The following is a 24,539-nucleotide window of genomic DNA, read 5'->3' as shown; positions in this document are numbered from 1 at the left end:
ATTCTACCCCCCAACTTCCACTTCCTTTCCCTGGCTCACCTCTGCCCACTCAGTGATACCGCCAAGCTATTTCCCTCTCTAAAAGCCTTTCCTGCTTTGATTTCCCCTATTCAGTGTCTTTTGTAAGTTATTCTCCCATAATATCCTATGTACATCTTTATGTCTCAGAACATTTTTTAAATGCGTGTTTGTGTGGCTCAGGCTCCTGAAAGCAGTGCTCAGCATGTATTCATTTTTGTACCTTGGGGACCTGTCACACACTACGTTACATTGGGCCTCAAGAAACAGTAGGACTCATAGGTAAAAACTTACCTCATAGGGTGCAATCATAAGATAAATAACTTACCTAGGATTATGCAGTATTTTATGCCAGGAAAGCCAGGATTTTGAACTGAGGTGGTCTAGCTAGTGTTTAAAGGCAGCAGTTTGGGAGCTGGATGACTTCCTTTTGGTAGGATACACCCATTTGATCACATTAAAAACTCTGATGTGGGCTTCCCTGGTGGCGCAGTGGTTGAGAGTCCGCCTGCCAATGCAGGGGACGTGGGTTTGTGCCCCGGTCCGGGAAGATCCCACATGCAGCGGATTGGCTGGACCCGTGAGCCATGGCCACTGAGCCTGCGCGTCCGGAGCCTGTGCTCCGCAATGGGAAAGGCCACAACAGTGAGAGGCCCGCATACCACAAAAAAAAACTTCTGATGTCCTGATTAGGCCGTTATTGTAACATGTATCCTGTAGGGTTTTAGAGGTTTCTGATCATCTTGATGAGGTGTATCATATCAGGTCCAGGATAGTGTGTTTTGTTTTCAGATGAGAGATTCTCTTGACTCCTGGTGCATGACTTGATTCATTTTTAGATGACAAATTAGAAGTTGTTTTGGTTTCGTTTGTGTTTTCAGAATTTCTACATTAAAAGAGGGCTTTAAAAAGCATCTGTATTATAGCTATCTTTAAATAACAGCTGTGTTAAATCCTTTCCCCTCCTAACCTCTACCCCTTGTTATAATAGGAAACATGTGGGTTCTAGAAAGGACCTGAAAAGCATGGGTTTTTAAACAGAATAATGCAAGTCATTTAAATTAGTCATGGCTACAATTATTCTCCATAACTTTTAAGTCAAAGAAAATCTCCTCGGTGTGCCAAATGTAAGAACAATGAAATTCAAACTTATCAGAAACTTAGTTGAAGGTTTTGACTTTACATTTCGGTAAAAGAAGAGTAGCAGTAGAGGGTCGTTTTTGGTTGTTAAATTACACCCTGATCTATAATACATTTTATTAATTACTATTAAAATTTCATAAACATGATTATCATATTTATGTCTTTAATTTTCTTACTATAAAACTATTATAAACACTTACATGAATTTGGAAAATGGGAAAAAAGGAAGAAAAGTTACCCACAATCTCTTCACACAATACTGTTGCTGTTAACAATTTAGCATATTTATGTGGTCTTTTTATTTTCCTATGAAAATGTGGTGATTTGGAGTTATTTATTTATTTATTGCGGTACGCGGGCCTCTCACTGCCATGGCCTCTCCCGTTGCGGAGCACAGGCTCCGGATGCGCAGGCTCAGCGGCCATGACTCACGCGCCTAGCCACTCCGCGGCATGTGGGATCTTCCTGGACCGGGACACGAACCCGTGTCCCCTGCATCGGCAGGCAGACTCTCAACCACTGCACCACCAGGGAAGCCCATGATTTGGATTTTTTAACACTTAGTTGTGATCGTTCCTCTATGTCAATATGTACTCATCATTTTTGAATTTTATTTTATATAAATTTATATTTTACAGTATAAATATGTCTTGTATATTATAAATTATCATTTTTACCACCATATGTTTTTATATGACCACACAGGAGTCATTGATTTCCCATAACCTGGTGAAGAATTTAGGGCCCCCAGAGAGGTCACTGTTCATTCTTTGTCTTCCCCTGTACAACAGGGCTGGTGCTGGGAAGATACTGAAGTTGTACACCTTCTGCATTCCTCTTGCTTCCCACTGTTGCTTCTAAATCAAAATCTCTCTTGCCCTCATATAAAAACTCAGCATTTGAAGCTGAAGCTTGAGCTTTACCATCATGTCCCTCACTGTCACTGTGACTGATCCATCTCCTTGATTCTCGCTCACATTTCCTGTGGATGTTGGCCACCTTTTCCACCTAAGTTCTTTGTGATCATGTGCAATTTCATGTTCATGGTATCAGTCCACCCAACACTACTTAATTATTCTTTGACCTCAGCCTCTACCTCTGCCCTTCTTTACTCTCATGGCAATACCTAATCATGTCATGGAATTTCAGCTCTGAAATCTAAAAATCCTAAATCTATCTCCAGTACTTTTTTTGGAAAGTGTCTGTTCTTTTACCTCATTGATGACTCCATTCTCCTGACCACTGTATTCATTTCTCCCAAGTATCAAGCTCTGACCTTGCTTTACTTATCAAGCATAGAGCCTTTACAAGGTCTATCTCTTCTCTCACTCTCAGTTTTACTGCCACCTCTTACACCCTAGGGTTCTTCCTTTATACCCCATCTACAAAAGCTCAGCTCTCTTACCTATTTCTCTCGGTTGCTATTTCCAATAGCCATCCACCTTTGACCCATGCATCATATAACATTGCCTCCTTTTTCACTTAGACACACAAGAATATTAGAAACTAAGTTCCTTAACTTAACAAGCTGTATCTTTCAAAGTCCTTATGGCAGTCATCTCCATTGTGAACCTGTAAACATTCCTATTAAAGTCAGCAGGGAAAACACGGAGCTCAATACCACATATTTCAACAGTATGTTGAAAATCCTAGCCAATGTAGTAACATTACAGAAAAATATGGAAAAAATATGTAAGTATACAACAAAAAGAATAATATAGAAAATATAAGAATTTAAAACAAGTGACAATACTATTTTTATTTGGGAACAGTATATTTGAATGGGTATGGGAGAAGAAATGTAACACTTATTAAAGTGACTAAATTTGATATGTACTGGTTCATGTAGCAAAGGGATATATGACTTGATGACAACCCACATTGGCTAAATTTTAATCTGCATATGGTAATGGAATTATTTTAGTTGTGGTGAAAAACGTGGTGAAATATATGGGCATTCTAAAGGAAATTTTGTACCAAACAGTGGTCATCAGCATGCTAATTATAGTTGAGCTTGATTTAGAAGTTTTGCAGAACATTTAATCTCAAATTATATATTTTTTAAAAATCTTAAAATGCTCAAGAGAATTTTAATATCCTTTTAAGAGGAGATACTTTTCTTTCACCCTCCATCTCTCCCTTCCTTCTTTCTTCCTTCCTTCTTCGGTTCAATTATGACACAAGTTCAGTTACTCCTAAATCTTAGTTTTCCATTTTTTGTTGTTTTAATAAGTACCAGATTTAGCACTCCTAAAATTCACACTACGTTTAAGAATTTTTTAAAGTTTTTATTTCACTTATCATTTAATGAAACTAGATAAGAACATGTTTTTCTCCTCTTTCTCTTCTTCTCCCTTCTGTTTATTACTACCTTCATCTTTCCTTCCCACTTTATCTTGATTTAACCCTGGAATAATTTCAGTCGCCTTAATAAGCCAAATGAAGTAGGGCTTATCATCTCTCTATTCATCCATTCATCCATCCATCTACCCATCCATTAATATAGAAGTTATTCATCTATTTGTGAATTTGAAATGTCTATAAGATCTATTTTAATTTCTAACTACTTAGAGAAAGTAACATATGTATTTTAATCTCTTGGCTGTTTCTTCCTATAGTTATATGTTTTAAATAACCTGTTTATACTACATTTTGCTTAACAAATATATCTTCATTTGTCTGATAGGCCAGTGGATACCAGGCCTTGACATTCAACATGAAGGTTTGAAAGAGTAGTTAAGGATAAACTTTGAACTAATCTCCATTTTCAACCCTCCAGCAATGACTCTCCTCAAACCTTGTGTGCCTCAGTCTTGAGCCTCTCTGGGTTTCTGCCAGGCTCATAAAATCCTTCTCTCCTGTCATGTGGGCTGTGGCTCCACTAAATCAGTCCGTGTTCCTTCATGAATCTTCTCTTTCCAAAACCCTGGCACGGTGGTTTATTGTTTTATTTAAATTTAATTATTCCTTGCCATTATTCTTTAAGTTTCTGGAGAAAAAAAGTCACAAGCATTCAGCTAACCACCTTTAATTAGGGGCAACTCTGCTGTAAATTGTAATCAGAAGCAAAATAAAATTAGCTGGTAAATGGCTTTATCTTTGGTAGTCATGTGATCTTTTGCAAATCATTTTACCTGTCCTGACTTTAATTTTTTCATAAAATGAGCTTACATGTATTTTATAAGGATATGAGAATTAGAGAACATACAACTAATTCAAAAAATAACAATTTTATTTTATAACATAACTTTTGTTACTTGAAGATACATTAAAACATACTCTTGGAAGATTATAGTTCCTTGTATTAAATGATATTTATTCAGGAGTATATCTGAATTAGTAAAATAGTACATAAATCTTTGACTAAAGAGTATTAGTGATTTCAGATATTATCTTTACTAATAATTTAAACCAAAAGATCAAATGTGTTGCTGAAATTTTTGTCTTAAATAATATTTCAGTATCATGTACTCCGTGGTCAGATCATCTTATTAGCTAAGAAATTTTCAAAGGAAATATTTTCAGTTTTCCAAGTACCATAGATAGTTTTTATGTTACATTAGTTAAAATGGTATTTCATAAAATAAAATTTCAAAATTTTATTACTAAAAATATAAATGTGAGTTCAAGAATCTTATAAATATAGTTTATTTTAGGGTATTTCTTTGAAACTAGGTTTCAAGAATTGAAAAATATTTAAATAATCATTGCTTTTTCATTTACATTTTCTAAGTTGTAACTTTATCTTACATGACAATGAAAAGTGGTATTTATAAAATGTATGTTTATGGTATGCCTTTTGAGAACTGTATAATTGATAAAATAATTTCATCTAAAATATAAAATTGAAAAGAATATTAACAGTTTATTGACTGACATATACATATGCATTTTCTCCTGAAATTGTTTTTAGGGGCTGGATATCACAGTTTAATATTGACATATTTGAGGGGGAAAACTATCATTTTTCTTTTCTTCTATTAATACCAAGCATAAATATTTGCATTTTAATTCTGACATTTGATAATTAACGTTTGTGTTTTCTAGGTATAGCTTACTTGAGTGGAATGTGTAGTGAAAAGAGAAAATGTATTATTGCTGAAGACAATGGCCTGAACCTTGCATTTACAATTGCTCATGAAATGGGCCACAAGTAAGTAAAAATCCTGGCTATGCTAATATATTAGCACGTACCTTTGTAATTTGAATTATTGAATTACATGCATATCTTTTCATTATTTGCTTTGAGCATAAGTTTTTTAAATTAGGTAAACGAGGAGGCAGAGAAGATCATTTAAATTTGAAGAGTGTCTTCTGGATGTTGTAACCATTCCTGATACTCTGAATGAAATCTTATTACATCATTAAAATCCTCATCAGGACAATCATTACATGGCACATGATTCATTTCACTCATATTTCCAAATGATATAAACCTTGCAATAATCATGACACTACACAACTGTGCATTATTCAAGCATCCAAGCAAAACACTATGTACAAGTAGAAATAGTTCCAGCTTCTAATAGTACCTGTTTGTTATTATCCACTACAGAGCAAAGGAATTAATCTGTATGGTTTAGGAGCAATGCATCTGGAAGAGAATTAAACTGGACTCACAATTCATGTGCAATGAACATTAAGTACGTCTCAGGCATAATTCTAAGTAAGCACTTTACATAAATGATTTCACTTAAAACTCACAAAAAGCAGGGATTTCATTTTACAGATAATAAAAATAGCAATAATAATTAGTGGTAGCAACACTTATATAGCACTTACTATGTGCCAGGCATATTTCTACATGCTTTATATATCCCCACAGCGTTCTTGTCAGGTAGACTGTAAGGGTACCCATCTTATAGGGGAGAAAACTGAAGTACAGAGAGGTTAATTTACCCTCCCAAAGTTATAAAAATACTATGATGGAGGAAGGATTTGAACTCAAGTTGTCTAACTCAGGTCATACTGTTCTGAATTTCTTCATTAAGTTGTCTGCTATCTTTGGACCTTGGATTCCTCATCAATAAACTGAGGATAATATCTGTGTTATGAGGTTGGTTTGGGATTCAAATGACATAAGAAATAGACACATATTTACAGGAAATACACTATAGTAGAATGGTGTGGGTTAGGGAATCAGACTTAATTTTGACTGTAGGCTTCTCTACATGCTAGCAGTGTCAGCAGTACAGATGAAAAGTGTTTTAATTGAACTCACATTTACTGAAGTCTGACTCAGGGAGGTGATCTTTATGGAGACCTCTTTGGTCAAAGACATATTTAGTTTGGCCAGCAGTGTTTCAAAAATTGAATCAGTTGCCAACATTAAAAAGTATAAATTTGACTTAAAAATTCAAATTTCCAGATCTGGCAACATTAGACTCACAGTCCCATACGGCAGCCATTCCTTGGAGTTGAGTAGCGTCTGTACCCTTGAGTCTGGGCCCATCTTTCCCAGCTCATCACAGGCGGCAGCACTCTGCTATCGTGCACCCAGCTGACTTCATTTTCATTATATACCTGGACTCTGTAGACAATTGCATAAACTTGTGTTGGCAGTGGAATTTGACTGGTAAAGGAAAACTTAGACAAAAACTTATATACGACATAACAGTGTTTGTTTTAAAAAACCCTTTTTATTAGAGTAAACTGAAGTATAGGAAGATGATCAAGTCATAATTATACAGCCCTATGATTAAAAATTGAATGTATCCATGTACCCATAACCTAGTCCGAGAAATAGGATATTATCAGCAGGAATTGATTTTTGATGTCACTGTTTTCAAATGTGTAGGTACACTTTCATTTTCTCCCATGCAGGATTTCAGTAGTCATTCAAGTGCTCTAGAATATATGAGTTTGTTATTTGAAAAAGAAACAAGAAAAGATAAATACACTTTAAAATCATTATCCTTTAGGGAAAGTATACAATGCAATGACCTCATTCAGTATTTCACACCAGGAATCATAGGATTTAGATTCTTAATTCCAATACAGTTTTCATAATTTAAAGATGTTTCAGTTTAATCATAATAGGAAAAACCACATGTATCATTTGAATGAAAAATGCTGACAATAATGTTTAGAGGCAAGAAAGTTATTGTTAAAAATATTTTAAGACAGTGCATATTAATCATAAATACAATTTTTATAAATTAAATGTAAGTTTCTGAATAATTAAAATTTTTACTTCAGCCATGCATTAACAGTTTGGTAGACAAGCTGAGTATCTTTTAATGAAACAGACATTAAATAATTTTGTCAAGTACCCTGAATACTAGAGGGTTCACTTTAACAAGAAATTTTAGAGTTTAAAAGCAATTTCTTTTAAATTAATTTCTTCAGTCTGTGTTATATTCTAAAACATAGGAAAAACAGTAATTAAAGGAACCAACCACAGTACAAGTTGCTTCATTAATATGCAAAGGCTCAGTCAAGAACCTACGACTACTTAAACAAAAAACTAAATGCTATAATTTAAGGAAAGCCCACTTCAGCTTTATGTAGTAGAAACATTGGTTTATGACCAGGAACTCAGGTTGGAACGGCTAAAATGGTAGTAAAATATTATTTTATTTGACTTTCATAGAGCTGTACCCAAAATCAATAGAGATGTGCCAAAGGTATGTGTAATGCTTGATGGATTAATACCAGGACATGTGATATATGTTGAACTACTTAGCTGCTAAAAATTCTCCTTACCAGTAAGCAATATTTGTCTCAAAAGTAGAGGCTAAAATTTTTCTTGCAGCTAGATAGTGGGAGACAGTAGCAGTGAGAGTAATGGTGTCTTCATAAAGAACAAACAGCAGGAAGTTCATCCATATAAATTACATCATCATCATCCAGTGTAAGATAAAAAGCACAAGGAAACAAAAATGTAGGAAGAGGAAATAAAAAACAATGTTCATATACACATAGCTTCTCACATAGGGAAAGTTTTCATAGATGTTAGATAAGTATATTTATGGATTCTATGTGCATGTGTGCACACACACACACACACACACACACCCCAGCAGAGCTCTTTTACTTAGAGGTATAATTAAGATTCAGCTACTTAAGTGAAGCTACTTAATTCTTATTTTTTTTTCTTTTTGGATTTCTTTCTTTTTTTGCTTATAATTTCTTCCAATATATTCAATATATTTCCTGTAGACAGAACTGGATCATTTAATTTTTCAACCCACAGTTTAAGAAATGACTTCATCTGAACTTGTCAATTCAAGAATACATTTATAATTACATATGAAATGATTCTAAATTGATTTGAGTGTATTTATGATTGTTGCCTTGAATTTGATCTCTAGAAATTCCCAGAGCAACTCCATGTATAGCTGGGAAAGTCAATATGGGCCACCAAGTAATAAAACTGACTCTTGTGGGGAGAATTTAAGTAATTGAAGTGAACAAAAATATTCTTCTTTTACTATTGCAAAAGAATCTTAAGTAATGTCTGCAAAAATATATTAAAATTTTCCTTAGAGAAATTACCAATTAAAAATCTTATATGTAATTATATACAAAAGTATAAGTTAGAATCCATAGCAAGAAAGAGGAAATAAATGATTTATACCAATATTTTATGATTCCTTTCCAAAATTATTTTTCTTTCTAAATGATAGGTCAGGGGAGTGATTATTTTTCTTATAACCAAAAATTTCAACAATAGAATGTTTTTATTGGTATTTAATGTTTTTATACTCATGAAATACAGATAGGACTTTTATTAATTTACTGTGATGAAGGCTAAAACTTTATTTTTATAAATAAAATACCTTATTAAATTGTTCATAACTTTGATAGGGTTTGGGAATACATATGTATACACATATTCACTATATTTTATATGTCTTATATCATCTTTATGAACAAAATTTCTTAAAGTAAGAGATTATACTTTGATTTCAAGCTGTAATTTATTATTAATATATTAATTGTGGTTACATTACTGTGTGTGGGGAGAGAGTCCCCAAGACCATCCTCAGGTTCAACGATTTGCTAGAAGGACTCATAAAATTCAGCCAAGTTGTTTTACTCATAATGATAGTTCATTACAGTAAAAGGATATAGATTAAAATCAGCAAATGAAAAAGGCACATAGGGCAGGGTCCAGGGGACACCTGGCGCAAGCTGCCACTTGTCCTCTTCTAGTGGAATTGTACAGACAATGCTTAATTCTCTCAATAATAATGTCTGAGAACACGCACATTATACTGCCAACTGGAGAAGCTAACCCGGACCTTGGTACTCAGGGTTTTTAGTGGAATTTAGTCACGGAGGCATGGCTGACCACCTATTCCCTACAGAGGTCAAGCTGTTCTAAGTCCCCCACCATAAATCACATTGTTAGTATTAACTATTGGACATGTCCCAGGGCCCCCAAGTAAACAAAGATACTTTTTTATTAGGCAGGATATTTCAAGGGCTTAGAGTTAGCTCTAAAGAGCAAGGCAAGTCCCAGACCTTTGTTTAGAATGTGCAGGTTTGGGACCACACAAACTTGTGGAGTTAACTCTCAACTGCACAATTACACAGTATTTTTAAAGTTTTAGAATATCGTATTTATATTAGGTTGCTAAAGACTATCTGATAATTTAAAAGACTTCTTTTATTATCAGACATTGTACTAAACAGTTTATTCATATCTAATCCAATCTCACAGAAGTCTTGAACTAAGTATTATCATCTTTTTACAGATGAGGAAACTGAAGCTAAGAGAGGTTAATTTTTCAGGAGTTCTTCTGATGTTAAGGACATTCTTTTTTGATCAAATATATTGTTAAGATCTTCCTAGATCTCTTAGTTTAATCTTGTCTTTTAAAGTTTTTGACCTGAGACTGTTTTTTAGTAGTCAAATCTCACATTATTTTTTCTATAGCTTTTTGCAATTGGAAGTGCTTCCTCATTCTACAATTAGGAAAATATTTTTGTCTAGTAGTTTTCTATTTTCTTCTCCTCCCTCTCTCTCTCTCTCTCTCTCATCTCTCTTTATTGCCATATAACACTTGAAGGTCATCTAGAATCTACTTTAGTGTATGTAGTACAATTCTCTCCATTAAATTTGATTTTCTCATTAGCTGCTCAATAACTGATCTTATATTGGAAATGTGGTCTCTGATGAGGTAAGGAGCTATGCCAGAATATAGCACATTGCTTGCTTTGTTGAAAAAGTCTTGAAATTAAAAAAAAAATCAGTTGAACTAAACCTTGTGCTTAATGATGTAGCTGATTTACATTCTAGTGCCAGCCGCTTATCTAGTTACAAATCTGTAAAAAAAACAGTTCACCTTCTGGCAGCCATTGCCCAAACCACACTTTGAAGAGCCCTGTTACATAACAGTTATTCACTCTAAGACAGTATTACATAGGAGTCACATTTGGTTGCCAGAGAGGACTGTTTTTATTTTTAGCCTGAAAGGCGGTTTTTATTTGAATTGTTTATCTCTGTCCTCATATATTCTGTGCAGTCCTTTTAGACATAAATTCTGTGATACAATCCATTGCAAATAATAAAAGTTGTTCTTTTGTACACATTTTTAGTGGTATTTTAGACTTGTTTGTTATATAAATGTGTGTGTGTGTGTATATATATATATACACGAAATATGAATATATACCTATATGTACCATATATACATATCACGTACTTCTTCCTTTAGGGCCACAAATAATTCAGCCCTCTCTGTGAATTCCAACTAAAAGTAAAATAAACCCTTTAATATCAGGTAAGCTTTTACTGAAACTTAGCCCCAGGTCTTAGATATTATAAAATATATAAATCATTATGTAAATAATATTTTGAAAGATAATTGTTAGTAACATAATCCTGTGAGTATTTTTCTGACCTTGCTATATCTGGAGATTTATTGGGCAGCAAAACTTTACACTGACTTAGCACATTGAGACCAAAGACTTCTGCTCCCACCTGAGGAAGGAAGGCATTACTATTAGCTTTACTTTAGGAATGATGGTTGCCAAAGCTCACACAGCTAATAAGTGACTGAGTGGATGTTCAAAGTCAAGTCTGTCCAAATCCAAAGCCCATGTTGTTAATTACTTACTGTACTATGTCAGAAATGCGTAAGGGTACTTCTAACTCACTTAACTTACTTCTGGGCTGGCTCTTTATTATCTGTCCCCAACCTAAGGTCTTCAGCCATACTTCACACTATGCTCCCTCTCATTCTCAGCACTGCAGCCACATTAGAGTTCTTACAGTGTTTCTAATGTACCATGGTTCTTCACACTGCAGGACATTGGCACATGCTATACCCTCTACCTTACAAGAATGGGAATATCTTTGAGTAATTATGTCCTACTGATCATAATTCACACATCTTATCAATAACCATTTCCTATAGTACGTGTTCTGTGTAGGTCAGTCTATTAAACACTCAGTGCCACCATCTCTTTATAAATGTGTATTCATTCATCTATTCATAGGCTTTAAGCTCCAAGGGGTAATGAACCATGCCTATTTTTTATTATCATGAGATTCCTAATCCATTTGATAGTGCTCGGTACATACTAGGCAAACAATAAATATGTGTTAAATAAGTGAATGTTTTAATATAGTAATTATCTTAGTAAAATATTCTTATGTGTAGAATGTCAATGAAATTTTATTATAGAAAAGGTGCTGTATGCACACTCAAATTGTTTAGAGCATTTTTAGCTATTGTATGAAACTTTTAATAAGTTATTAGGTAAAGTTTTATTAAAATAATATGGGGTTTTTTAATTAATTTATTTATTTGTTTTTGGCTGTTTTGGGTCTTCGTTGCTGTGCACGGGCTTTCTCTGGTTGCAGCAAGTGGGGGCTCTAGGGCGTGTGGGCTTCAGTAGTTGTGGCACACAGGCTCAGTAGTTATGGCTCGCAGGCTGTAGAGCGCAGGCTCAATAGTCGTGGCGCACAGGTTTAGTTGTTCCACGGCATGTGGCATCTTCCTGGACCAGGGCTTGAACCCGTGTCCCCTGCATTGGCAGGGGGATTATTAACCACTGTGCCACCAGGGAAGTCCCCATGTGTTTTTAAATATACCCAAGGCTACATGGAGTGAGACTTCATTCCAGCATGCACATGCAGAAATGATTCCCCACACCCTGGAAGTGTTCCCCCCTGAGGTCTTCCTATCACAATAAGTGGAAGCTCCATCCTTCCAGTAACTCAGCCAAACACCATGAAACTGCCCTTGAGCCCTCTCTGTTTCTCGCTCTCAACATTCTGTTCATCAGCTGTTGACTCCACCTTCATAATACATCCAGAATCTGATTACTTCTCACTAATTCTCCTGCTACCACTCTGGGCCAAGCCAATATCACTTCTCATCTGGATTATTACAGTTGCCTCGTAAATGATCTTTACTTTTCATCCCTTGCCTCCTACAGCCTCTTTTCAATTCAGAGCCAGGGACAGTCTTCTAAAACAAAGCAAATTGCCTGACTTCCTTGCTCAAAATCTTCCAGTAGCTTCCTATCGTACTGGTAAAACTCCCAACCTTTAAAATGCCCCACAAGACCTTACATAGTCTAGCCTCCTTCACTTCCAGCCTACCATTTCCCTCCTTACTAAGAGGGCTCTAGATGCATCAGCCTCTTTTCTGTAACTCAAACACATGAAGCAAACATCTACCTCAAACCCTGTACCTTTTGCTTTTCCTTCTGCCTGCAATATTCTTCCCCAGAACAGCCACATGGCTGTCTCTGGTTTCCTTCTTTAGTTCTCTGCTCAAGTGTCACCTTAGTGAGGCATTTCTGATAACATGTCTTACAAATGTAAATATAATCACAGCCCCAGCTTATCCTCCTCTGCCTACTTTAATTTTCTTCATAAAATGTTTCCAATTCAGCTGGGTATCTATCTGTCTGTCTATCTGTCCACCTATGTATCTATCAATCTATCTGTATGTATATGATGAATTCTTGTCTCCTTAGTTCACTGTTGTAGTCCCAACCTCTAGAACATGAGTACTTGCATACTTGGCACACAGTATGTACTTTTATTCAATAAATTGATTACTAAAAATGTAGAATATATAACCTCCTAAGCCGTGTAGAACAGCTGAATATATTAAAGTACTAATTGTCTAGTAGAAATGAATAAAACATTCTGCTTGAGGAAATCAGTTGTTTTATCTAAGTAATATCAAATTTACATTAGAATTAACATTATGATCTGGACTGATAGACATTGAAATCTCCCCTCCCCATTTTAAATACCTGAAACTTCCAAAGAGAGATTTTTTTTTTTTTTTTTTTGCTGTACGCGGGCCTCTCACTGTTGTGGCCTCTCCCGTTGAGAAGCACAGGCTCCGGACGCACAGGCCCAGCGCCCATGGCTCACGGGCCCAGCCGCTCCGCGGCATGTGGGATCTTCCCGGACTGGGGCACAAACCCGTGTCCCCTGCATCAGCAGGTGGACTCTCAACCACTGCGCCACCAGGGAAGCCCCATAGTGGGAGTTTTTAACACAGCTCTCTGAAACTGATAGATCAAGTGAACAGAAAGATCTATATGGAAGAGAAGAGATTTGAGCAACTAAAAATATTGATCTATTGGGCAGATATAAAACCTACAGCCAATTATAAAAGAACACTTGCTCTTTTAAAACATACTGGATAGTTACAAAGAATGACCATATATTGTTTTATTCTACAATTTCATTCAAAAAATGAATATACAGATGAATTTTTCTGATCATAATACAATTAAGTTAAACATATATAACAAAAAAAATAAGAAATTTAGAAATTTACAAGCATACTTTTGAAAAACCCATAGATCAAAGGAGAAATCATTAGGGAAATCAGAATATTCTCAGGTTTAAACAATAACAAATATACTATTTAGAAAGTGTAGATTGCAGATAAAATAGCACATAGAGGAAAATGAATAGCTTTAAACATTCATAAAAATTTTATGATGAAATTAATGCCCTAAGTTTTCAAATTAAGATGTTAGAAAGATAACAACGAAGTAAAAAAATTAGAAGAAATAATGAAGAGTAGAAATTAATGAAAAAGAAAAATGTGATAAATGTGAACAACAAAGCCAAAATTAAATATATGAAAATGCAAGTAAAATTGACAAAGATAGGATTGATCGAGAAAAACAGGCATAATTCAACAGTATTAGAAATGAGAAGAGGAGATGTAACACAGATACCAAAGACATTAAAAAGATACTAAGAAAATACAGTAAATACTTTCATGGCAAAAAGCTACAAAGAGATGAAATGGGAAAATTCTAAGAAAATGTAATGGAAGGACATAAAGCTCTATAACTATTTAAATAAATTGAATCAGCACTTTAGAATCTTTTCAAAGAAAACACAAGTTCACACAGCAATAGCTTCAAGGAAATTTAGAAAATCTAAATTTTCTAGAATGAAGGAACATCCTCAAATTCATTATTTGAGGCTAGCATTAATATAATATGAAAATCAATAAAGGACTATTATAAAGAAGCAAGTATCAATTATTTCTTATCTGAGAATGATGCAAAAATGGCAAAGAAACATTTTCAAAATAAAGCAGCACTGTATAAATAAATGAAGTTAATACAAGAGAATAAAGTTGACTTTATGTCTGTAGAGCAAAGGTCATTTATCATTTAAAAATCTTAATCCCCACATTAACAGATTAATTAACAGATTCTGATTTCTTTTTAAATTTTTATTGGAGTATAGTTGCTTTACAATATTGTGTTAATTTCTTTTGTACAGCAAAGTGAATCAGCTATACGTATACATATATCCCCTCTTTCTTGGATTTCCTTCCCATTTAGGTCACTACAGAGCATTGAGTAGAGTTCCCTGTTCTATACAGTAGGTTCTTGTTAGTTATCTATTTTATACATAGTATCAATAGTGTATAATGTCGATCCCAATCTCCCAATTCATCCCACCCTCCACCCTCCACCCTCCACCCTCCACCCTCCCCCTTGGTATCCATACGTTTGTTCTCTACGTCTGTGTCTATTTCTGCTTTGTAAATAAAATCGTCTATACCATTTTTTTCAGATTCCACGTATATGTGTTAATATACAATATTTGTAATTAACAGAGAAATTACACTATCTCAGTAGATGCAGAAAAAAATCCAATAAAATAAAATTTACTCATGTAAATTTATCAAGATCAATGGAAATCATGATTCTTAATTGTTAAATATTAGAAACATCCTCTATAAAATTAATAAAATCACAAAGATCTCACTATATCTTCTTCTATATATGTACTGGGGGTACAAACCTGTACAGCATGAGAGTAAAATAAATGAAAGATGTAGGGTTGAGAATGGAAGAAACAAAGCTATTTTACTTTGCAAATGATATGATTGCCTACATAAAAACACAATATAATGCAAAGGTAAAGTATGGAATTACTTGACGAGTATAGTAAGTCTATTGGATATAAGATAAATATAAAAAACACAAAAATACAAAATATCATTAAAAAAGAGGATGCTGTTTACTGTAGCAATAGAAAACACCAAATACTTAAGAATAAATCCAACAAAAGACAGAAAAGCAAATACCCCTATTAAAATTCATTAAATCAAACCTGTATCAGTGGAAATATACCATGTTTGTGGGTAAATGAAATATCTTACAGATGTCAGTTCTGCTGTACATATTTTAGAGGTTCATGGAAATTCCAATGATAAACTTTTATATAAGTTGGTAATATTTCTAACATTTATATATAAGTACAAATAGCCAAAAATAGTCAAAACATTCTTGGAGAAGCTATGAAGCTGGAGGCAAAGGTAGAAGAGGATGAGGAGGAGAATAACATGGGAATCTTTCTCTAACGGAAATGAAGACCTATCATGAGACTATAGTAACTAAGATCTTGACATTTACGCATATATTCACAGGAAATACAGTGAAATACAGAGTCATAAACAGGCCCATGCCTACTTGAAAACCTGACATCTGACCACACTGTCATTGCAGACCAGTAAAGAAAGTTGACTGTTTATAAAAATGTGGTGGTACAATTGGTTTTCCACATGTATAAAAATAAAATTGAACACTTTCCTCAGCTCATTTCTAGAAATCAATTCCAGATAAAATAAAGACTGATACATCACAGATGAGACTTCTAAGAGAAAGTATACAAGACTGTCTTTAGGACTTCAGGACTAAAATGATTTCTACAACAGCACACACTTTGCGTGCCTTCTTCTCAAAGGCAGAAATATAAGATCTGATAGAGAAGTTGGTCATGGATCTTAGAATTTGTCTTGTCCAAATTTCCTATTTGTATGATGGTTTCCCTTAATACTTTTTGTTGTTGTTGAAGTATAGTTGATTTACAATGTTATGCTAATTACAGCTGTACAGCAAAGTGATTCAGTTACACATATATATATTCTTTTTTTTTTTAATATATTCCTTTCCATTATGGTTTATCAGAGGATATTTTTTATTGGAGTATAATTGCTTTACAATGTTGTGTTAGTTTCTGCTGTACAATGAGTGAATCAGCTATATGTATACCTGTATCCCCTCCCTCCTGGACCTCCCTCCCACTTGACCCCCCATCCCACAGAGCACCAAGCTGAGCTTCCTGTGCTTTACAGCATGTTCCCACTAGCTATCTATTTTACACATGGTAGTGTACATGTGTCAGTCCTGATCTCCCAATTCATCCCACCCTTCCCTTCCCCCCGCTGTGTCCACATGTCCGTTCTCTACATCCAGGTCTCTATTCCTATCCTGCAAGTAGGTTCATCTGTACCATTTTTCTAGATTCCACATATATGCATTAATATACGATATTTGTTTTTCTCTTTCTGGCTTACTTCACTCTGTATGACAGACTCTAGGTCCATCCATATCTCTGCAAATGATCCAGTTTCATTCCTTTTTATGGCTGAGTAATATTCCATTCTATATATGTTCCACATCTTCTTTATCCATTCATCTGTTGTTGGACATTTAGGTTGTTTCCATGTCCTGGCTATTGTAAATAGTGTTGCAGTGAACATTGGGGTACATGTGTCTCTTTGAATTATGGTTTTCTCAGGGTATATGCACAGTAGTGGGATTGCTGGGTCATATGGTAGTTCTATTTTTAGTTTTCTAAGGAACCTCCATACTTTTCTCCATAGTGGCTGTATCAATTTATATTCCCACCAACAGTTCAAAAGGGTTCCCTTTTCTCCACACCCTCTCCAGCATTTATTGTTTGTAGTTTTTTTTTTTTTTTGCAGTACGTGGGCCTTTCACTGTTGTGGCCTCTCCCGTTGCGGAGCACAGGCTCCAGACGCGCAGGCTCAGCGGCCATGGCTCACAGGCCCAGCCACTCCGCGGCATGTGGGATCCTTCCGGACTGGCGCACGAACCCATGTCCCCTGCATCAGCAGGCGGACTCTTAACCACTGCGCCACCAGGGAAGCCCTGTTTGTAGATTTTTTCATGATGGCTGTTCTGACTGGTGTGAGGTGATACCTCATTGTAGCTTTGATTTGCCTTTCTCTAGTAATTAGTGATGTTGATCATCTTTTCATGTGCCTGTTGGCCATCTGTATGTCTTCTTTGGTGACTTGTCTATTTAAGTCTTTCACCCATTTTTTAATTGGGTGGTTTGTTTTTTTTAATCATAGGACATTGAATATAGTTCTCTGTGCTATACAGTAGGACCTTACTGTTTATCTCCTTAATACTTAAGTTATTTATATTACATAACACATTCAGATACACACACATACAATGTAGTATGTGTACACATATATATTACATATATTTGTTTTCATGAAAATATTTAATAAATTTAAAATTAGAAAGGAGAGGCAAAATGAGTATCATTTGTATAAATGGAAAACTTCAGACAATCTACTAAAAAACCTATTAGAGCAGTGAGAGAATTTTATTGGCCTGTTAAAAAACTGTGTAAAAGTTGTTTTCTTTCCAATACATGAACAAGAGCCACTTGCAAACTGTAAGGAAAGAAAAAAATTTCATTTATATTGAAGATAGCAAAAAATAAAATAAAAATTAAAAAGATAAAACACCTAGGAATATACTTACAAAGGAATGTACAAGACTTATAAAAAGAAGAATTATTAACCACACAGAGTCATAAAAGTGGTGTAAATAAATGGAAAGAGATTTCCTGGTTTAGGGTAGGAACAGTCAATATTACAAAATGACAATTATCTATATATAAATTAATATAATCTGCCCAAAATATCAATAGAATTTTTTTACTAGACAGCCTGATTTTAGAGTCCATGTGGAAAACTCAACATAAGAAATTTCTTGTTTAAAAAAAAAAACAACACTCTGGGGAGGAGGAGGGTGAGCGCTATCAAATAGTAATACATTTCAGAATAGGTAAAGCAGTTTGTGCTGGTGCTGGAAAAAGCAGACAAGTCAATGAAAGAGAGAGTAAGAAAAAAAATTCCATTTATATGTAGGAAAAGATGTGGAAATGTAGCATATAATAAAAGCTGCACCTACAATCAATGGAAGGAAATGAATCATTCAATAACAAAAGTAACAGAAATCTGATTCTCTACCTTAGACATTACATCGGAACACACCAAAATGATTCTGTATGTGAGATTTTTTGTTTTGTTGGCTTTTTTCTTTTTTAGTCTTTTAATAGAGAACGTTTATGATTCTAGGTGTGAAATCTAGAAATATTTAAGGAAAATTCACATAAAATTAGTGACTTGAAGTTAAATATCAAGGCAAGGAAAAAAATACAACAGTCAGAAGATAAATCACAGTTGGTGCAAGCATTTGCATCATGTGTAATATTGGCACATGACAAAGTAGTATTTTCCTTAATATAAAAAGAGCTCTTAAAAATAAATTTGCAAAATGACCAAAGTCCCATTAGAAAAATGGCAAAGGATATAACCACATAGCTCATAGAGATATTTTGATGGCTTATATGAGAATATCCTAGTGTCGTTAATAGGATGCCAGTCAAACCACAAAGCAATTCTCCTTTCGACTATCAGATTACATAAATCTACACAGATGAATCCATATTTACTCCCACTGTAAGGACCACGTGCCTCCTTTGACAAGAAAACTCTCCCTGTCCTCTTCCCTCATTTTCTCTTACTCTTCTTTCATGTCATTTCTTCAGAGAAGTATTCCATGGGTAGGTTAAATCCCTTCATATCTGCTCTTACTAATTCTATGTAGTTTTCATTCCTAATTTTTTCACAGTTGTAGGTTTACACTTGCATGATTATTTAATGTCTGTGTCTCTAATTAGATTGTGTTTATTTTTTTTTATTTATTTATTTTTGGCTGCATTGGGTCTTTATTGCTGCGCAAGGGCTTTCTCTAGTTGCAGCGAGCGGGGGCTACTCTTCATTGCGATGCTCGGGCTTATCATTGCAGTGGCTTCTCTTGTTGTGGAACATGGGCTCTACGTGTGCATGCTTCAGTAGTTGTGGCACGTGGGCTCAGTAGTTGTGGCTCGCGGTCTCTAGAGTGCAGGCTCAGTAGTTGTGGCACACAGACTCAGTTGCTCCGCGGCATGTGGTATCTTCCCGGACCAGGGCTCACACCTGTGTCCCCTGTATTGGCAGGTGGATTCTTAACCACTGTGCCACCAGGCAAGCCCTAGATTGTGTTTCTTGAGGACAGGGGCTGTGTCTTGTTTTGTTTTATGTTTGTTTCTGCTGTCATTGCTGTTTAACATTGTATCTCTCACACCTTTCATTTGTGCTCTATAAATAGCTGTTAAATGATTTTTCGATTAACAGTGTAAGTGAATGAAAAGCGTTCATCTATGAGGAAGTAGATATTCTTATACATTTTTGAGAGGTGTGTAAGTAGGGCACTATTTTTGGAGGCCATATGCAATATTTATCCAAATTTAAATAGAAGACTGCTGGTAAATACAGTTTCAGTTTATTTTCCCAGCTTTGAGTTTAGCACATGTTAAATTATAATTTAATTTGTTTTGTGTTTCTTTGCTTACTAGAATGGTTAAGCATCTCATCTTTTTCTCACTTGTTAAATTTATCCCATTACTTTAAAAATAAGTAGCCAATAAAAGTAATCATAAGGACTTGAAAATGATCACTGTCTTATATTAATGAAATAGTGTTTATTTTTTGACCATTTAGTATCTGATGCCTCAGCACTTTGTTTTCCTAATTATAACAACTGTCCTTTTAAGATAGGTTCATATTATTGAAATAATAGTATGGATATAAGGTTGTAGACAAAGTTGTTTGTCTTGAAAACAGTTTATGATACAATTTTGTAATTTGACTTTAGCATATCTATGGTAATTTATACTTGTAATAGATAGTGTCAAGAAAATAAAAAAGCTCTAGCAGAGTTCTGCATTTTTAAAAGTTAAAAGAAACTGCATTAAACATATACAATTTATTTACTGATTAAGAATCTCATCTGGTAATTAGATTGCCTACTTCATAGAGATGATGAATGGATAAAATTACATACATTAGGGAAAATTACTTATAAATTATGTGACTATAAAAACACAGAACATGTTTTCACATGGCCAAAATACTTGTATGTTTTTGGTTTTTGTTTTGCTTTTTTGAACCAAGAGGAAAAGACTAATATATATTTATTAAACTTTGGCTTAGAGACATGGCTTTTCCACTAAGTTGACAATTCAGGAGTTTCTTTGGAACTGAGAAGTTAATGAGGCAATAAATATGCAAAGTTAGCTCCTTGAAGGCAACAAATATTTGGGGCACCTGCTAAAGTTTTAAGTAATCCCAGAGTACGAACAATGTAGATGCCTTGTAATTAACAAGGCTTTGAAATCAATGACATTTGCTTACATGCTTTGATGGAAATTTTGCCTGGGCAGAACCAAGGTAGGGCCAGGTTATAACCCACTTCTTCAGACATCTGCATTTCTGTTATGGCATCAATATTGTTATCAGTTCTTAAGTTGAGACATCTAAAACATCTTTAACTCTTTCTAGTCTTAGCTCCTTCCATAATCAGTTGTAAAATTCTGTTCATTGGTCATCTGAAATAGTTAGCCCATCTTTCCATTCCCTCTTCTGTTATTTATCCAGGCTTGGACTATTGCAATACCCACCTCAGCGGTCTCCTTGCCTCAGCACCTAATCTTTCTAATCTATCTTACTTTCATCAGATTCAGCTTCCTGAATTATGGTTCTGATCTTCAGTTCAGAAATCTTTATTGCTCCTTACCACCTAATGAATGAACTCCAAATTCCATAGCCTTAGATTCATGACTTTTACAGATTGGTCCCAATCTATCTTTCTAACTTTATAAGCTACTTCTCTATTTCATGAATGTAAACAATCCATAATTTTCAAGCTTCATGTCTTTATTAATGCTTTTTTCTTATTCCAACTCCCAGCCCTACTGATTTATACCTTTTTCAGTTTTACTTATCCATTAAGTAAAGACAAATGTAATCCCTTTAATGGTCAAACCAAATGTAATCCTTTTTGTGAAATTAGACCTGAAAGTCCAGCTGGAAATGTATCTCCTTTTTTAACTCCCTTACACTGTTAGTTGTAAATATCACTTGTAGCTTAATTTCTAATATATACTGATTTATACTGATATTTATGCACACATACACTGCCTACTAGACAGGAATCTCTATAAAAATAGGATTAGTGTCTAATACATTTTTTCTCATATTGTACCAGGTTGAGTGCATTGTATCTTATAGGAACTCAGATATTTATTGTATGAATGAATAAGCATTTTTTTTAGGAATACTCACCTTTTGGACAACCATTTTGAGATTCAGGGTAGAGAGCAGTTGAGTTCCAGAAGCAGGGAAAGAGGAATTAGTTTGGGTCAAGGAATGCAATTGCCTTGACTGGAAAATATGGTTTTATGACTATAAAAATACAAATATGACAACATATTTTTCCTTTCTGGCACATGCTATTTTGATTCTTATATAAAATTAACTGTGTAGAAATACAGTAGTTAAATTATACATCAGTTATGATGAGTCTTCTTTGAAGTTTGGTTACAGGCCTCTTCAGCTGTTTCATGCACATCCTGAAGTCGTGGACTTGGAAGGGACAATTCCAGAAGTTTCAGCAATAGTACTATTTAATCTAAAATTCTGCTAATTAAATAAGAAGGTAGCATACGCTCCAGGAGGTATCCTGTAAGCTTAAATTTGGCTAATCTCTCTCAGCATCCAGAGGAGTCCCTTTTAGAAGGAAATAAAATTTTTGGCTTTCATTCTGCGCTGATGCCCATCAATATATCTACTATATCTTATAGTAAGTATATCTTGTAGTACAATATACTGATTAGATCAGTATACAGTATCAGTATATTGATTACATCAGCATATCTTACTATAAGAAAGAGAGGATATATTCTAAAGGGAGAGTAGACAAACAGTAAGAAGTAAATAAGAAGTGAAGATAAAGACAGTACATCATCTAGGACTCTTAGGATGGGAAACAGATAAAATAACAGATTACTGTAATAGACAAAAACAAATATACTCTTGTTTCTAGAAATCTGTTGCTTCTTAAAATATTCAAAATTAATTTTTCTGTAATTAATGTTCCTTGACCCACTAAAATTGGTAATAGCAACATGTAAGTTCACTGTTTCCATATTGTACGGTTTAGAATTCCATACAGCAAAAGTCACAAGTTTCTTCCTCTAGTACACACGCCTTGGTTAAGGATAGAAATTACTCAGTGGGCAGATGAGAGAAAGCATATTAAAGCAACGCAGACTTGGACTTGAATTCTTGTCATGCCAGCTACTCTCTGAATGAACTCTGGGCAAGTCAATCTGTCTTTACTAATTTTCTTCATTCCTAAGTGTGGATAAGTTTTCCTTTCAAGGTTCATTGTTAGGTTGGTGATACTCTAATTGCATGGCACATTGGTTGACTCATAACACAGAATGACTAATACAGAGTGAATGAATAATAATAATAATTCATTATTAGTAGTATTATAATTATTTTTATGAATGCTTCAATGTAACAAGATTTTCAGCCTCCAATGGCCATACATCTCTCTGTTCACTCAAGGAGTGCTTTTATATCCTTCAGAATTTTTACTGGATTGGCAGGAAGTGTACTTATTATGGCGATTCTTTTTTTTTTTTTTTTGTCTTTTTGGATGCACCGGGTCTTTGTTGCTGCGTGCGGGCTTTCTCTAGTTGCGGTGAACGGGGACTGCTCTTCGTTGCAGTGTGGCAGTGTGAGGGCTTGTTATTGCAGAGGCTTCTCTTGTTGCGGAGCATGGGCTCTAGGCACACGGGCTCGGTAGTTGTGGCTCATGGGGCTCTAGAGCGCAGGCTCAGTACTTGTGGCACAGGGGCTTAGTTGCTCCGCGGCATGTGGGATCTTCCCAGACCAGGGCTCGAACCCATGTTCCCTGCATTGGCAGGCGGATTCTCAACCACTGTGCCACCAGAGAAGTCAAGATTCTTGTAAGACCACTTGCACAGTTTTTGTATTTGCTATTTTATTTAGACAGTGATACCAGTTAGAGTAATAAGTAGTTTGTCCAAGTTAATGATCAGAATGGGACGTAAGCCAGCAGAGATGCAGCAGCACTCGCATACCAGATTCTCTTCAAATGTAGGTTTGGATGTCATAGTGAGTAGGTGGAAGAGGAGAAAAATCACCCAACTAGTGAACAGCCATACAAGAATTGGCTTTCTGTTTGCATTTCTCTAATGCATTTCTCTTGGCAAATGTATGGTCTAGAGTAAGACAAGCAACCTTCCTTGAGCAAGTCATCCATAGACTTTTCAGGCTTATGGTTTCCCTAAGTCAGTAAGATGCCACATTAGTTTCAACTTTCCATCAAATGTACAGAATATTTAGTTGCTCCTATGATTCTATATTAGTTGATAAAATCTATGTATATTTATTTATTACTATTTAAGGAATTAAAAAGAAAATATGATAATTCTTATTCTCTGAACACTTAAATTCTAGGTAGTAATACTTTGTATATATTACTTAAAATTTACCAGAAACAGAAGATAGTTCTGATATTTTTTGTGCCATATATTTGAAGGGTACAAAAGTTAAGAATCATGAGAAATATGTGCTAGAATTTATTGAAGAGTCCTTTATATGGGAAGAAGGGCTTAAAATTTAAGTTACATTTGTAAATACAAATAAGCTGTGGAAAGCATTCTGAAAGGAAGGGACTGTACAAAACAGTAGGCTGGAATTAACTGATCCAGTGGAAATTAGATTGAAATCAGTTTACAGATTATTTGAAAACAAGATAAAAAGTGTGGATTTTATCTTGTAGCTCATTGGTTCTCAGAATTTTAAGTAAGAATCATTGATAAAATGTGTTAAAATAAAGTTTCTTAGGTCTTAGGCCTCTTTTTTTTTTTTTTTTTTTTTTTTTTTTTTTTTTTT

The 24,539-nt window shown here is 34.7% G+C and overlaps 1 protein-coding gene across 1 annotated transcript in view; it reads left to right on the top strand.

The window, feature by feature from the left end:
- Positions 1 to 24,539, top strand: part of ADAMTS19 (ADAM metallopeptidase with thrombospondin type 1 motif 19) — a 279,814-nt gene that overhangs the window by 120,065 nt on the left and 135,210 nt on the right. The window contains exon 8 of the mRNA XM_027098568.1: positions 5,209 to 5,314. Within this exon, the coding sequence (XP_026954369.1) occupies positions 5,209 to 5,314 (106 nt within the window). The remainder of the gene's footprint in view (positions 1 to 5,208; positions 5,315 to 24,539) is intronic.

The sequence above is a fragment of the Aethalodelphis obliquidens genome, unplaced genomic scaffold (genome assembly GCF_003676395.1).
Source record: "Aethalodelphis obliquidens isolate GAN/ISIS:26980383/991018 unplaced genomic scaffold, ASM367639v1 scaffold4, whole genome shotgun sequence".
Lineage (NCBI taxonomy): Eukaryota > Metazoa > Chordata > Mammalia > Artiodactyla > Delphinidae > Aethalodelphis > Aethalodelphis obliquidens.
Note: the sequence above shows the minus strand (reverse complement) of the source record. Positions and strands in the feature narration are given on the sequence as shown.